This window comes from Cryptomeria japonica, chromosome 1, assembly GCF_030272615.1.
Source record: "Cryptomeria japonica chromosome 1, Sugi_1.0, whole genome shotgun sequence".
NCBI lineage: Eukaryota > Viridiplantae > Streptophyta > Pinopsida > Cupressales > Cupressaceae > Cryptomeria > Cryptomeria japonica.
The window spans coordinates 425,258,403-425,276,280 of NC_081405.1; the positions used below are offsets into that span (position 1 = coordinate 425,258,403).

A 17,878-nucleotide genomic window follows, 5' to 3' on the forward strand; every position below is an offset into this window, starting at 1 on the left:
CAATCAGTTATGATGGTGTTCTTGAGCTCCGGTGGTGAGATGATGATGATTCTAGTGATTCGAGTTGTTGCGGTTGTTTTGCTGCATTTCACATTGCTTGTGAATATCTCTAGATCGTGTTCTATGCGTATTGGTGGTCCGCATTGATTATTGTGTGTGTTATTGAAGATTTTCTTTGTTCGGTGATGTTCTTGTTTTGCGACATTCTTGGTGGTTGTAGCATGTTACGGATGATCGAGGCGTAATTGTTGGAGTTGTGTGTTTGCGGTATTAGTTTAGGTCCAGACTATGTCTTAACGGACATTGTTTTGGTCCGCATGTATTGTTGTAGAGTGTGAGGTTATTATTTTGTTATTTGTGTTAAGGGTTTAGCTAACCTTGAAATATAGGTTGATGACTTGTATAAATAAATGTAATAATCATGTAATATGTATGTCTGCGATCTTTAAGTGCGTGTATGATGGAATTGTGTGTGCGAACAAGTGATTTGATCTTTTGGAAGTGTGAAGGAGAAAATAGAAGTGTTGTAGAGCAGATTGTGTGCTTAACTGGAATTGTACTCGGCTTATGGAGATGCTATTTTCATAGTTCATGTAATTCGGATTGTTGTCCAAATGTTTTGTAAGTCAACGAGACTTCCTGTAAGGTGGTGAGCCTTCCCTAAAGGTTGTAGCCTTTCTGGGTTTCTTATTTGAGCAGTGAGCTCTAAGCAGTGTGCCTAAATGCATGAGCATTCCCCATTGTAATATTTCATTTACTCCTAACAGGGTATTATCTCATTGTTGGTGTATGTTTTATCATATGCCGAACATTAGAATAAAATATCCAAAGGTATTCTATCCTCTGCTGAACAAAATCACTACTTGTGCCAAGATTTCAAGAAAGACCACATTGCGACTCCAAGGTCTATATATGCGAATGGGTTACTTTATGTGGATAGCTTCTTGGGTAGTGTGTGCTGAAATACAAGGGGGACTTACACTTGACAACTAGTATCATTCACAAGCTGGACTTAGGCGAATTTATGAATAAAGGCTCTTTGTTTTTGGATTTTCTGATTTAGGAGTTCAAAAAAAGATAAAAGGATAAGGGTTTAGGGATTCTAACTACTGCTAAGCTATTCCTATGAATGCAAGAGATGGTAAAGACTGGGTGAAACTGCTAACGACACTTTGTTTCGCCACACTTGGACAACTACGCAAAGCGGGTGCAATCTTCTAGGGTTGTACTTAAGATTTTCACACTTATGAATAATACCAACAATTGAACAATATTACTCAAAGTAGAAGTTAAGCATCCACATTAAAAGCTCAGGCTAACTTTACACATTGAATGAAAATCATCCATCCAACAAAAGTATGAGCAAAATTTCACCAATTTAAACTATCAATCCTTCATTCATCTAAGAACTTTAAAGGAAATTACTTAAAGAAAATCTATTCCAAGTGTTGAAGAAAATATGCAACAATGCAACCACTTGATAACAATAAGACTTCAAAACAATATTGATAATGAACTTTTTATTATCCAAGTAGCTCTACGCAACAATTTCATAAATCTCTCCACATTGAAATGAAATGAGAGAATGAGTTTATATAGAGTTTTTGAAAGCAAAATGAACAGCCAAAATCAATCTAAGATCAACGTCGAGATTAAGACAACCTAATTCTAATTAGAGTTTCCCAAAATAAAATCAATGTCCAGTGCACGCAAGACAAATAGCACAAGGTGCTATTTTTTAGGATTGCACCCCCTTCTCGTGTTGAGAGGCAGAAAGTTCAATGAACTTGGACACAATCTGATCAACCTCTTCCATCGTGACATGTGGTAGGATGTTGACTTTGAATTCTATTCCTTCCAAATCATCTGCACATACAACAAAAGTGATTTCCCAATCTAATTCGTGTTTTTGGAAAGCATGTCTGATGGATAGGAGGTTCGATGCCTTAGCTAGATTCTGCTTCAGGGCTGGTCCAGTAGAGAAGATTTCTTGCGTCTTGTCCTTCAGGTTTTCTAACTCCATATCCTTCTCTCGGATAGTTTCCTTTTCAAGTATCTCTACAACTACAAGGTAAACCTTGTCTTGAATTTCTTTTCTCTGCTCAGTCTTGTCAGCATCTGCCTTTACTTTCTCCAAGACTTCACTGCGTGCAACCAATGTCCAGTGCCAACTGTTGAAGTCATATACAGCTCCTGCTTCAATCATATTTTCATCAATTAGTTCTTGCTTTGAAACTCCTTTTAATTCTCTAAGGCATGGGATAGTGCTGGTCTTGAATATCCTGGAGATCAACCCATGCTTCTGCCATGCTTGCAATCTTAGAGAGTAAAGAAGAGGTTTGTTCATAAGTTAATGCTAACCTTTCCACAAATGCGACTGCCTCTTTACTTGTGCTTTCCATCCATGACTTGGTCTCTTTGGCTGTTACTGCTTCTTCCTCAGAACTTCTGACTGTTTCTTGTGGATTCAAGAGTGGAGGAGCTTTTGGATTGGCTTGGTTAAGTGGCTTAGTCAAATGTTGAATGTATTCCCTCAGGTGCTCAACTTCTTTCTTATATTCCTTCTTCTTTTCCACTTCCTTGTCCACTCTTGCCTTCATGGAAGCAACTGAATTATCCAAGTCTTCAACTTCCAGCTTCTTGGTAGTTGGTCTTAAACTGATTGCAGTGACTTCATATTCATGGGGACCAATATCTGTTAGGGTTTCAAGCAGATCCGAAGCAAATATGAACTAACAATTATATGCAGATTTAAATACAAAAGATAAAGAAATAAAACAGGACACAGATAACACAGAGATTTAATGTGGTTCACCCAGAATGGGTTACGTCCACCATACACAGCCGTCCAATCTTTCTTATTAACCTTACAATGCCTTAAGCATCCCAGCCGCTTATAACATACGTTTTTAGGGCAAAAACAAAGTCGACCTTTTTAGGGTTTTATTACAATGTCGGTTTTCATCAACAAAAAAAATACCCAAATTTTTTTTTCTCGGGAGCTCCCGCCCTCGAACCCCTGCTCGGGGCTTGGCTCGGCCCCGGACCCCGGCAAGGATACATGTTGAGTGTACAGTACTTTGCTGACCAGTCGCCACATTTCAACAATATCTCCCTTTGCCTTGTCCACTTTTGGCACAACAATTTGCACTGTCCTGTAGCCGGCTTTATCTCTTTGGATGGTGGAAAACCTTCTGGCTGGCTTCTTTGTGACAACCTGTTCTAATCTAGCCAAGAAATCTGCCATATCATCCTCTTCTTGAACTTCTATTTCTTGTGTCTTTATTTTCAATCTCTCCTTCAACCAATCAAGAACAGTGGGCTTCTCTATGCCTTCCACTTCTTGATTGCCTTCTTCACACTCTATTCCCCAAAGGGCGGAAATCATTCCTTCTTGAAATTCACCTTCCTCAACATCCATTTCATTGTCCGACTCTAATACTTCTGTGCCTGTAGGAGACAGAGGCTGCTAATCTTCTTGATGGATTGACTCTACGTTTTCTTCATGAACTGGGGATGGAATTTCCATCTTTGCCAATGACATATCAATGGCCGATATATCATTTATGTTTGCTGATGAGGCATAAGGAGATGGTTCTAGCCTTTGTTTCTTCTGAGCATGTCCTTCATTCACAATTGCCTTCCCTTTCTTTTTAGTAATTTCGATTGGCCTGACACTTTGAGATGGGTCAACATTTGAAGAACATTCTTCTGCTTCACCCATCAGGTCATAAGTCAAGGTTATATTTCTCCATCTTAATCTGTGACTTTCCTGATCAACCCACCATTTGAAATATTTCATAACTGGCCACATCAAGGTGGTCAAGTCTGCATGCTCTGGTTTTGACCATTTGATAGGAGAAAAAGGTGCATGTTCATCAAAGCTAGGCTGAGTATATTCTGCATTATCTTCCAGCTGATCCGGCACAAGGAATGGTTCAATCGTTTTGATCAAGCTTACTAGTAGTCTGGACCATAGTCTTTTCCTGATGTCAAATTCATCTGCAACATTTGCCCAATAATCCTCTATGTCCACTCTATGTTTGAACCTTTCTCCATTCATTGATCCAATATTGCTATAAGGATCATAATTAGCTCTGGATTGGTAGAATGTAAAGGGATACTACTGCATTTCTAGCTTGGCACTTTCAGCTGCCTGTGTTGTCGGACAAGACTTCTCCATATTTCCAATAAAGAATGGAAAGGTAATTGTTGCCTTCCGTCTTATTCTTTTGAAACTCTGATTTGTTTCGAGTTGTTTGATAACTTCAAGTAGGACCATCCTGTTGGTTGGATAGATCAGAAGTCGGTAAGGACGGCTGACAAAACCTTGAACTCTTATGTATGTAAATTTTGGAAACTGGATAAACTAGGATCCATACTTGCTGATCAAACTTTTGGCTTCAGGAGATAACCTTTGGTGAGTTCCTCCTTGTAATGTCCTTTTGATGTAGATCAGGAATGCATCATTCACTCGCTTGAAGTGGGTTTTCTCCTTAAGTTGTAGCTGAGGATAACAGTCATAAGGCTTGAATTCATTTTCTCCATTACCCAACTGTTTCTCTGCAGATCAGTCCGGAATATCTAAAATTTCTGGTGAATGAGTAGATAATGTAGGAGCTCATGTAGAATGTCTTTGTCTTCTCCAAGTTTATCAATTGTTTATGAAGACTGTTGTTGATTATGTGGGACCAATTGAACATCTTGACTCCCGAGGTAATTTCATCTATGAAGTAGTACATCCATGTCTCGAATGGTGCACCCTGAGGGCTGCCCATTACTCTATTCAATAGTAGGATGATATCACCATATTCTTCTTTGAAGTATGGACGCAACATATACTTTGACACTTTTCCTTGGGGCCTTTTCTTTTCCTACCATGACTCATTAATATTTGTTGCACAAAGTTCAGACTAGTTATCATAGATCCTCTGGGTATCTTCTTTGGTCTTGTAGGAGGTTTTATTGTAATTTGGAATTCCAAACGTCTCTTGAATGGCTAACTCTGAAAGGTTAGCTAAAAGTCTTCTATCAGGTGCAATGATTTCTCTTGACTGCCCATTGTAGTGTATAGCACACTCAACGACCAGCTCAGTACATTCCTTAGCTGGAGGAAATCCAGCTGCTTGGATGATGCCATTTCTCATCATCTGACAAGCAATGGGTGTCGGTAGGTATCCATCATACCCATACATCCTCTTTTTGAATCCTTCTAAGTCCACATGTCCAAGTTTAGTGTCTGTGACATTCTTCCATTTAGATTTGATCTTTAATTTTGGCTGCACTCCTTTACTGACAAACTTCATTGGTACTTTTTTGGAAGGTGCTCCTTTGGTGGTCATTAACCTGCATAACACATGAATATTCAATATTATTTCTAAGGTTTTAATTCTGATTTTTGATCCTTTTTCTTGAAATTTTCACTTCAGCCTATTAAAAGGTTAAATTTATGCGAAAAAGCAGACTGAAAGTGAAGAATTTAGTCAAGAAATTGATAAAATTTGAGAGAAGTAAGACAAGATAATAGAAAAATTCAGTCAATTTCAGATTTTGTTTCTTAGAAATTGATCTTTGTGACTGAAATTCACCTTCAATTCTGAAAATCTGTCTTAAAATTAAAAAAAAACACTTAATTTCTTGACTTACAACACTTTGAAGAATTTTACTTCTTCAAAATTTCTCCTTAAGAAATCAATTTTCACAAAATTTGAGAGAAAAGTTCTTCTCAATTGCTCTCCAAATTCTCAACTTGAATAATGAATTTGAAAGTGTCTGGTTGAAAATATATAGAGTTTAAGGTTTTTAAACTTAGAAGCTTCTTCTTTGTTTTTTCTAATTTTTTTTTTTTTTTTTTGTGTTTTAGTTTTAAATGTTTCCATAATGGAAAGTTTTATTTCTCTCAAAATTCCATCCTTAGCTAAGGAATCTTCTAGAACTTTCTTTCAAATTGAATTTTCTTGAATTTTTGAAAATATTAAGTGTTGAAATTATCTTCCCTTTGAAAATAATTCCGAGTGCTGGAAAATAATTAAAAATACTCATGCATCAAAATTATTTTCCAACCCGTTCGTTGATTGACCCTTGATTTCATGTGCAATTTTTTGGTCGAAATTATTTTCCTTTAGCCAATTTTTTGTCTTTCGCCATGGTAAGTTGATTATCTTCATGTCCAAGCCATGGGCAAAATTTTTCATGTCTTGCTCAGGTATCTTCACATATTCCATTTATACCTAGGCAAACTTGGAATGTCTGATGTCTTATCTTGATCAAATTTTATTTTCCAAAATTTGTAATTCCTTCTTCGAAGTGGACTTCCAAATTACTTCTTCTTGGTCTTTGCCATGCCTTGGCATTCTTTATACCAACTTGTGTTTTCCCTTGGCGGACTTAGAAGAAGTCATGTCATCTTTGCTTTGATCAACTTGTGTTTTACTTCATCATCTCGGCGATCTTGGAAGATTTGATGCCAACCTTTCTCCTTGTCTAGGTTGGACTTGAATGTTTATTAGACATGCTGAGAAGATGGCAGACTTCAAGTGCACTTGGACATACTAACTTTCACCTTGCTTCCTTGTCAAAATTGTTATTTCTCTTATCCATTCTTTTCTTCTTCATGGTGAACTTGGCCATATGTATGCCATACTCCACCTAGGCGGACTTGGAGTTGCTTTAGAATTTCTTTTTTTTTTTCAATTATGTCTTGTTCTTATCCTCTATTCCCTTGGGCGAGTTTGCTTTCCATCCGCCATGTTCAACTTGTGTCCAGGCGGACTTGGCACTTCATTGGACATGTCTCATCTTTCAAGGTTGGGCGGACTTCATAAGAGTTTGGACATCCTTCGCTTATGCCTTGGCGGACTTGGAAGTTAACATGCCATGCTTCACTAGCCATTTGTCTTGGGCGGACTTGAGGAGTTTTATTCCAACTTTGTCATGCTTTTTGTCATCCACCTTGGGCGGACTTTGAACCTTCTTGGACAATTCATGTTTTGATCATGCTTTATTTTGCTTTTATCCTTATCCTAGAGGGCGGACTTGGAAGACATCATGCTAACTTCTTTTTGGGGGGCAAACTTCATCATTGATTGGCCAACTTTTGTTAGGAGGGCGGACTTGCATCATGCTTGGACATCCATCTAGGTGGACTTGGGGGCTTCTTGGATAGGGTAGAGTTTGAACCTTCTTGGACAATCCAAGGGTGGACTTCATCTTCCTTGTGTCATGCTGCTTCATTCCATCATGGGCGGACTTTGTGTATGCTTTGCCAAGGCGGACTTGGCATGTCTTTGGACAAGGCGGACTTTACATGTCTTTTGCCAAGAGCTAGGGTGGGGTTTGAAGATGTTTGGACATGTTTGCTTGGCTTAACCTTAACAATATGTAGGAGCTCACCATGAGTTACTTAACTGGTGGTAGGAGTTTAGCATGTGTCTGCCAACTTGTTTGTGCATGGGCGGACTTGAAGAGAACTTGGACATCCAAGTTGATTTGCCATCTTCCAATATGCTGACTTCAACCTTTGTCTGCCATTCTTCCCTTGGGCAAATTTTATCTGGACAACCATGTCAATTTTTCTTTCCACACATTCATTTGAGTTGCTATTTTCATATATGATCCGCTATATTGATGCTGGATCTTTTGAAACAAAACCCTAATTAGGGTTTCCACCTTGCTTTTTACACTTACAAACCAATTTTCTCGATTCTGAGGACATGGGTACCGATCATATGGCTTAAGGAGTGATCTTCTGGAACAAAACCCTAATTAGGGTTTTCAGCTGCTTTTAACACTTAGAGACCAAATTTTTCAATTCTGATAACATGGGTAATGATCATATGGCTTAAGGAATGATCTCTAGAACAAAACCCTAATTAGGGTTTCTAATTGCTTTTTACACTTTGAGACCAAATTTTTCAATTCTGACAACATGGGCAATAATGATATGGCCTAAAGATCAAAACTCCAATTTCAGAAAAAAAAGTAGAAAAAACATAACCCTGCCTTTTGTACTTAGAGGCAAAAATTTTCGACTCTGAAGACATGGGCTGACCAAATGACTCAAGGAACAAAACCAAAGTTCTACTTTAAAAAAAATAGAAGAAGCAAAAAGTGAAAAAAGCAAAAAGCAAGCCAAAAAAACTGCTTCCCGGATTGTGCCCAAAGTGTCAAAAACAAAACTTTCTATTTTTAGAAAGAAGCAAAAAAGCATAAATTCCTAAAAATAGGAAGTTGTCAGAAATGACCCAAAGCAATTGCGATCCTCGTCCTTCAGACCTTCTAAGAACTTTGACAACATTCAAATGCAACTCTGGGCATGATTTCTCTATTTGGCTCAGGATGACTTCAAAACTCTAACTTAAAACCCTCAAAGAAAATAGTTTTAATGAAACTGCAGAGCCAAGACAAAACCCTAAAAAGCAAAAACAGGGGTCCCCATCTGCGATGGGGCGATGTGTGAAATAGGTCACAACGGGTCTTATCTGATTGTGGATGGGCTCCCACCGTGGTTTTTCCCTTAACCGGGTTTTCCACGTCAAAAATCTTGGTGTTATGTGTGTTATTGATGTGGTGCTGTTTCATGCTTTAACTCTTAATTATCAGATCTGATTTGTGGTTTAAGTTGCAGTAAGTTTTTGTGTGAACTGCTTCACTCCCCCCTCTTAGTTTGTTGCATTGTTGCCAACAATTACATAATTGCCTTAGCGTGTTCTCTCAAAATTAAAGCAATTGAAGTGATGCTCACTAACTATAATCTAAAACTAGAAATTTTAGGTGGTGCAGTAAAAAGAAGTTTGAGATTTTATTTTGTTTAGTGATATTACAAAAATGTTTAATACACATTTTTGCCAATGGGGAATATACTAAGAGAATGATAATAGATTTGTAGTTTTGACTGCATCATCAGAATTTGTGTGGGTGGGGTGGTTCGAAGAATAATTTCTGATTCTCATGGGAGGGAATCTTTGAAAGTAAGATCTATGTCCCTTGTTGGTCATTCCAGCTAGTACACTTGTGGCTGTATTTTATGTCATGTATTATCATTGTCCAGTCTGTAAATAAAAAACACCTAGTATCAACAGATCTTATAGATGAAGTATTATATCAGTATTGTACATCTGGATCACATTTTCAATTTTTTTACAGGTGGTAGGGGTTTGGTTTTGATAATGTTTACTGCACCATCTTTTAAGAGTTGGACATTTCTCCAAATTATAGATTTTAAAGAACTTATCAGCTAATAAATGCATTTTGGTGACACTTTGTTTTGTTTTATCTTTGCATTCTGTAAACATTTAAAGTCACACCTTATAGTGACACAAATTGAAACAAATGTGCAGTAGCATTGCTTGTCAAATCAGCAGGGAAAGTTCCCTATAAATAGAAACTAATTTAATAATTTGTACAATATATAATTTGCTATATACAGTCTTTACAATATTTTCTAGGATGGTTTACATTCTTGCTAAATAAAATTAAAAGTGTGTTTTTGGATTCACATGGTGCAAAAAATTGAGATGCTCTTCAACTCAAGGCAAATAATTTTTATGCTTTTTGATTGAAAATAAAAATTATACCTACATATTTGAGTTGTTCAGCTAAAAGCAAAGATTGATCAATGCGAGTACACAAGTGTTAAATATGTTGAAGCATAAGGACAAGAACGCTTTGGTACATTTGATTAAGGGATTTTTTGAAAGCCTCAATCCTCAACTTGAAACAAACTTGCAATACAAAGCTTGCAAACCCACTACAAGCAACTTAATCTGCCTTAGAATGCATAATAATCTCAATAGAATTAAAAAGCAAGGTAGGCCTAATAAATTCTATTGAACGAATAACAAATTCTAGACTAACAATAATGAGTACTTGTTGAACAACAATTTCAGCATCAAGTAAGCATAATAATTACTATTTATTTATTTTTTTGAGTGCAAATGACACTTTTTAATAATGTTTACAAAGCTGCTGCTGAAAAGAAATAAAAATCTATTTGGTTGTCAACTATAGCTACTGATTACTTGCATGCACTGCAAGTTTTTATTACAAAATATCTCATCCACTAATTCTAAAATTAAATCTATGCAACCTCCAATTAAGCTGCAGTTTGAATTTATTATGAACCGTGACTTAATGCTCAGTTTTTTTGCATGACAAGAGATCTATAGATAGATGACCTAAGAATAGCTAACTTTGAAATATAGAGAATGCTAAGAATAGTGGGAACCCAAAAATAGCATGAGTTAAAATAGCTCCAGCTAAAAATAATGCATTTTAGATATGCTCTTCCCCTTAAAATTGGCCATGGCTAAAAAAAAGACATTTTTAGATAGGTCATCTAATCTTGTGAAAATTACTAGTAGAGAAGACCAAAAACTACGTAATAAACTATTAGGGCATGATATTAAAATATGTCTGTTTGAAAAGATGGAAGGACAAGGTTTTAGCTTTGAAACTTGACACAATACAATTTTTTTGTATGGGTACAAGTTTACAACAAATTCATGGTCAACATATCTTCTATGTGCAATTTTTCCCCAATCATCAAACCTGTATTGTTTGATTTGTTTGATCTTTTTGATTTGAATATTGACACCTCATAAAGATATAGTTTATCATTTTTAACTTTTTTTTTGTGAAGCTTGATCATTTCAATTTTCATATCAGGTGCAATGGAAAGAGTCAGAACTTTCAATGTTACGAGAAAATCCTTATGCGGATTTCCCTCCTACTCCTAGTACACCCAAGGTGATAAATTTTCAATTTGATTATCTTCAACTAAACGTATTTATTCATAGTGTTGCAGAGAAATCTTTATGTTTATATGGTGAGAGTTTTCTAAATTTGCTTTCTTTCTGATAATATTTTAAAAATGCTACTAGCGTTCTCATCGTGGAGATCATGAACGAGCTTCCATGCGGGCACTTGGTGGATCAGATATTGATAGTTTCACAGGTTAAAATTTCATTATTTTAGTTTATTTTTAAATAATGGGATTTTAGAGCTTGATCAGTAGGAGCATTTGGACCTCTTTTTAGTAAGGATTTGTTGCTTTTGTCATGGACCTGCTCGATGGACCACTTTTTTACATGTCTGTCTGGTCATATTTCTATATAAAGAGACCCTTATTGCAGTACATGTAAAATGAGAACAATAGGATTAATATGATTCAAATTTCAGGTGAAAGGATTGGCAAGCGAGATCATAAACGCAAGGTAATGTCAATTACAGTGTCATATATTTCACAATTATCAGTTAATAAATTAGCTAACTCTTATTGTTTCTATTGCCCTCAAGGCTCCTGCAAGGTTCTTGGATGTCCCACCATCACCACCTCAGGGTAAAAGGGCTCGCAAGTTGAAGGCTCCTGATAGCTGATTTGAAGGTATTATTGATATTTTTAATTGTAATTCCAACACTCTTGCTAAAACCAATCAATCTAGTGTATCTTTTAAGTGATCCCAATGAGAGACATTTATTGGTTGTGTAATGGAGCTTGTGTAGTTACTCTGAAGTTCTTAGCTCTGTGCATATCCATTATTTGAGGACTGATGTTAATAACCAGGTGCCACTTGTGACTGACAGATGCTGGTAAGTGCAATTTTTCACCCATGACAGAGGAGAAAACTGTACAATTGAATCATGACTAGTCTGATATCTGTTGGATCTCTGTGGTCAATGCTAGAGCTGTTATGGAATGAAATATGACCAAAAAATTCCAGATAACATTAAACGTTATAAACACTACTCATGTTAACACTACAAGATATGATTCTTAGCACTAAAAATTGTTTGCACCTTATGGATTTACTCCTGTATTATACCTGAAGAATTAACAATTTTTTTTGCCCTATTTGTTGTATTTACCATTGTTTTTCTGAGATTCGACCAATGTCTTTCCTGTTGACTCTACGTTTTCCTATGTATGATAAGACTATTGCTTTGTGCTTTGAGTTTTGTGGATGCTTATTTAATTATTATGCATAGATGAAGTTACATTGTATGTTTGATTGAGGTTATCATCTGGTTCTCTGTTCTTGAATTTGTGATGGTGTTTGTGAATTATTATCAGCAATGGATACTTATTGTTTTTTCTAATTCTTTGCTTATGCAAAATTTTAAGTGGATATTCTAGGATGATAATTAAGATGATAATTAAGGAACTTAATTGTTGTAATGTCCCCTCTTCCTAGTCAGTATTAGTATTCAGGATCACTCTATTAACAAGTCCTTGTACACTGATAGGAGGGATAGAGGACACTGGATTTGGTGATTATTCTCTTGTTTCAGATGGCACTTTAGAGTTTTAGTTAATAGTTATACTATCACCAAAGTTGCCAGTGTAAAACTACATTAAAATCAAGCAAAACACCTCTTAAAAGTGACGACTTAAGTATATATATAGAGAGAGTGAGGTGCCTCCTTGCTAGAATTAAAGAATTACATGAAGCAATTGAGTGATATATTACAAGAATTAAAGAATCTCAAGGTTTAAGGGGGTATTTGTGAATGTTAATAAAAAGGCAAATTCAAGACATGTTTAAGTGGACGCCCTTTGGAGGAGAGAGGAAAAAGCATGTGAAAATAAAGTTTTATGAAATGTATTAGTGAGTTCATTAAACATTTCATAAACTCAAAAATAAAACATAAAGTGGGCACATGATGGGAACCTTAATTAGGGCGTAGCATTTGGAGGATGTTAAAAGGGCAACTTGGGAACCAAAAGAGACATTTTATACTTGTTATTTTACCTTGCCTCCTTAGAGGATCTTGCTGGACCAGGTTTGAGGAGCTTGTGAAGATGGAAACCTTCAGGAATAATCACACTTGCAGTTGTGAAAGACCAACCCAGAGTGTGCAAGGGAATTCCATTTGCAGAAATTTCAATTGAGCTTCAAAAAAATTAGTTTAGAGGTTAATTTTCTGGTTGAAATCTGAAAGAGGTGCCTGCTTGAGAGGCCGACCCCTCTCTTGGCTTGTTTGAAGTGAAGAAGAGACATATTCTTGCATTTCAGTATTTTGGTCATGAAGTTTCTTCATTTCCAGCAGATTGGTTCCAGATTTATATCAGTTTGGGGAAGTTGAAGCAATATATGAATCATTTTCTCAGTGAGCAGCTTGTGTGCTAGGCCGACTCCCTTTCTGGCTTGTGTGGGGTATAGAAAGGCATCATTTTCCATTTTAAGAGTTGGTTTTACAAGCATTTATCAATACCATTAATTTGGGATAGTTTCAGATCAGTTTTGGAGTGATTCTAGAGTATTTTGAAAATGATTTTTTGAGTGTGCATCTTGCTGGTTAGGCTGCACCATTCTTGGGTGTTTGGAAGGCTATACAAAAATGATTTCAGTTGCAATCATCATCAAAATCAAGGGCTAAACATTACCTAGTTGAGGGAACCACCTTGGAGTTGAAAAAGATGATTAGTTGCTGCTGCAAAAAATCTTGCTGAGTAACTTATGTGGCTGCCTTCTCCTATATCAGACTTGCAAACAGCCTTTCTAATCCATTTTCCTACAAGGGTTTCAAGAGCAGTTCATGGGTATGCCTAGAACTATATTGTAATTTTGCATAGTAATCCAGACTACATTTTATACTTAAGTTTATGTATTTCAGACTTGTAGACTAATCTGAAAACTTTGATTTTAGAAGGCAAATCATCTTGTTAAGTTTTAGATTTACTATTTGATAGCAACATCCATTTCATGATCTTACATATCATTCAGACTCTATAAACACAACAAACTATTCTGCAACTTCTGTCTAGCTCTGAAATAATACAAAAGGAAAGAGGAAACATAGTATGTTTAGTTAAAAATAAACAAGCAGGTTGCTACAAAGCAGTTTTCTATTGTTCCACCTAGGGTGGGACATTACAATGGTGATGGATATATTGTGTTTTTAAGATAAGTATGTTAGATGATGGATGTCTTAGATTTTGTTTGAGATTTTGAGCTTGATGCTTCAGATTTAAATGTTTTAGGTATGGCACTAGTCAATCAATTAATTAGTAGTCTTAATATTTCCTTATAAGTCCTTAGTGTGGCACAAGAGATATATTCTCTTACAATGAATCAGGTAATCATTAAAAACGTAAACACACTTAATGTAAATCTTCTAAATCACTTAGGTCATCATTGAAGCATGAGATTGTACCTAAGAAAGGGACATGGTAATAGAATCTTTCCTCATTTTTTAATTTTTTTTCAAAATTCGCTATCTTTTGTATATCGTAGGACCATGATATATGTCATCGTAAACTTGATGCCATCTTTTGCACGAAGAGAACCTTTGCAGAAATTGTGATGTTGTGTGTTATTTGTGAAAAATTTTGATAGTTGTGTTTTAGACAGGTGGTGCAAATAGTGGGCATTACAGTTTTGATTTGAAAATTACTCGCTATTTTCCAAAAGGCGATTATCATTTTACAAGGATCAAGAGTTGAGTGATTAATTGGATTTTTTTAGACAGTTTACAGAATTATTGTTAAAGTACCTTCAGGTCATAATCTCTACCAAATAGTAGTAGCATATCTTAGTGTATTGATTTTTCTTTGAATTGTGTGATATCATGTTATGTCAAAAAAGTTATTCGACATGAGTAAAATGTTATTTAGATCATAAAGGCAGTGTATACTGGGGATGTGTCCCCAGTTTTTGTAACATTTTTATGAAGGGGATGTTTTGGGGATGATGACAGTATGTCCTATTCCCCTCCCAAATGTTTTTTCCCCAGGGGAGTCCCTGGGACATCTCCCTGAAGTGGGGTATGTTCCTCAAGGCATACCCTTTTCTTGGTGAGCCTGTAGGGATGGCCTACCGTCCGATGTTACCCATGGCCATAAAATTTAACCATTAAAAGAAAAAAAAAACAGAACATAATTCTTTGAGAGGCCTTCAAGGCCTCCAAAAATAACATGAATTATTTTACTAGCAAAAACCTTAGCTCACATTCATTTTTTTTTTTTTGAATATTTGCCATAGAGGTTTATGTGGGTCTTAATTTGGGCCTGATGACAGAACCTAACTCTTTGACCTCATCCTCTATTGTGAGAAGGAACTCTTATATGGCACTGCCCATTGACCTAGTAGGGGTTGCCACCCTTAGCCCCTACTTTGGTTATGAAAAACAAAAAATAAGCTTGTTTTGTGTTGCATTTGATGGAAAACAACATTTTCTTAGACTCATAAGATCTCAAGCAAGGGGGAGGACTCAATAGCCATCCACCCTAACTTCACACCTCTCAAGCTCATAATATTGAATAATACGTCAAAATTTGGTGAAAATTTCAAAATGCCTCAGTATGGGAGTTAAGAGCTTAAAGCTATCGTTTGGAGTTTTGGGTAGTAACAACGAATGTGGGATGACTCATTATGTGGATAGTAGTCCTTAAGTGGTCATTGGTGCTTGTGTGGGCTGGGCTTCAATAGTTGTGTGTTATGGACAAATGCTCACCCATTAGTTGTTACTGTTCCACATCGTTTCACTCCCATTCAAGGTCCCTTAAATATTTGGTCACTCATTTCACTTTTTAAACTATGATTCAAAGTTTAATATCTTACATTTCATAATTATTATGGTTAAATGAAATGCAATGTGGGGACTTTTGACCTTTTGACTTCCACATTTGAACTCTAAACCTAATCATATCTCTCAATGCTCCAACTTCATTCTCCGTTTCCATATTGACTACAACTTGTCACTCGTACTGATTGCAACCCTTGATTCTCATCGCTGATTTCATAGCCAACTAGATCATATTTGAATATTCAAAGGTGAAAACCTTTGCAGTCATTTTTGTGTGTAGGTTATAGAGCTAAGGTGTGATGAAGTGGTGGGCGTATCGATAAACCATTGCTGGTGATGGCATGCGAAGATCGTAGTTTGTCAATGCATGCCCACAAACTGCTCGAAAAGAGGTTGATTCGGAGCTGTTTCCCCTACCCAATTGGAGGGGAGACCTACTATGACCTAGATGTCTTCCCCAAATCCATTACTCACCCCAAATTGAAATTCATCCATGATTGGTGCAACTTGAAGGGTAGGCTAAGTGGTGACACCATGGTATGCACCTTCCTTTGCTTCGCTCAGGACCAACTCTCCCTCAAAAGTGTTTGTAGTAAGCGGGGCCTCTTTAGATATTGCTTTTCACCAACACTTGTCACTTGGTGTCTTTTTTTTGCTTATAGATCACTTTTCACCAATGTTGCCACTTGGTAGTTTTCTGCTTTTAGATTGCTTGTTATATGCTATCAAATTTTATGCTTTCAAACTATAAAATTTTATGTTGCACTAATTTGGGTGATCTATGCATGTCTTGAAGTTTTCTGTGTGTGCATCCAAATGTCAGCTTTTTCAGAGTTCAGATGTGTAGTTCATGGATAACGAGACTTTTATACCCACAAAATTTGATCCTGAATTATTATAATTACAAGATAGATTTATATAGCATTGTCATAACTTGTTTTGAGATCTTCTAAAGGATTACTATATATCAAACGACTTTGCATAGACTAGTTTCTCAAGGGTTTATCCCTGTATGTCTAATTTTTTATTTTTTTGGGTTGAATATGCGAAGCATAAGTTCTGCACTTTTTGAGTCCCATTGAGTTACTTTGGTCATTTGTGGACATTAATATGATTTCCCTCTTTTAATTAACAACACAATGTAAAGAAAGAGACTACTTTTTCCTTCTCCTTGACTTGTACAGCTGCTGGCTGATTACATAGATAATAGATGTGATTCCATGCAGATTTTTGTCATGGTCCTTGTTTTTTTAATATTCTGGTCCCTGATATACACAAAGTTGTTAGCAATAAGAGGAAATAATCCATGTGGTTGTGTTTGAGGTGCTCTATTTGCAAAAATATCTATAAACATGATTTGATAAATATCATGAAGACTTAGATTAAAGGATCACAAATGAGGAAGATAGACTTGTAACCATAGCTCTTGATGTAAACTTCCTAAATTTTGTTTTGTCATGGACATTTCAAAAAATAAAATAAATTGCATAGCCTTGAAGCTTACAAATGGACGCCTTGTTAGCTTTCCTGTATATGATAAGAAGTATTTTTACGTTGTGTAAAATGCAACAGATATATTTGCCAGCAAAGTTGGAAGGAAAACATGAAGGGTGAACAACATTAAAAAAATATCCGACGGGGTATGCATGTTGTCTCAACTTAATATTTTTCTTTTGTAGTCCTAAAATGGCATGTTTGTAACTAAGCATGTACTGGTGTCACTCAATAGGTTGCTTTTTAGGAAAGGATGGATTTACTCAATTTACATTCTTAGTTGTAATCTGTAATTAAGAATACCTTTGATTATGTCATAGATCCCTTGCATTTTTTCATTCAAAGCAAAAGAGATACCTGACTGTAGCTGTATATATAAGAAACATAATGCTTAACGAGCTGTTAACATTCATCAGTGATTGTAACACTGGTATTTTACACTGGGAAGATCAGTGAATTCTAGCTCTGAACTCCATCTAACAATGAACAACTTCAGTTTGAAATATAGCGAGGGAAATAAAAATTACTTTATTTTTTTGAATTATTTGGCTGAAAACATTGATAGTCCAGAAGTGCCAAGATATGTTTCAGCTTGTATATTCCTTTTGCGTTCTTCTTTGACGTATCATATCATGGCAGTCAGTTCAGACACATAATACAAATTCTTGATGATGGGCAAGTAGGGTTGATCCATGAATATGAGGCTAGAAGGCTTATAAATTTGCCATGTGATAATCATTGATGATTGTATTGTCAGGGACCATTTTTGAGAACTAGAAAGAGAAAGCTATATTCATTGTGGAAGGAAATTTGGGCCTTTTAATGCTTCAAACCCACAGATAATCCATATAGTAAGTAC

The 17,878-nt window shown here is 36.1% G+C and overlaps 1 protein-coding gene across 4 annotated transcripts in view; it reads left to right on the top strand.

The window, feature by feature from the left end:
• Window positions 1–17,518, top strand: part of LOC131065155 (SWR1-complex protein 4) — a 120,091-nt gene extending 102,573 nt beyond the window's left edge. The window contains exons 13-17 of one of the 4 annotated variants that reach the window (XM_057999601.2): window positions 10,666–10,746; window positions 10,881–10,953; window positions 11,179–11,213; window positions 11,296–11,383; window positions 17,098–17,518. In XM_057999601.2, coding sequence (XP_057855584.1) covers window positions 10,666–10,746; window positions 10,881–10,953; window positions 11,179–11,213; window positions 11,296–11,376 — 270 coding nt within the window. In that variant the 3' untranslated portion in view covers window positions 11,377–11,383; window positions 17,098–17,518. Of the gene's footprint in view, window positions 1–10,665; window positions 10,747–10,880; window positions 10,954–11,178; window positions 11,214–11,295; window positions 11,384–11,502; window positions 11,952–17,097 lie in introns of those variants that run through there. The other 3 variants (XM_057999607.2, XM_057999615.2, XM_057999594.2) reach the window with 3 other exon arrangements.
• Window positions 17,519–17,878: the final 360 nt, after the last annotated feature.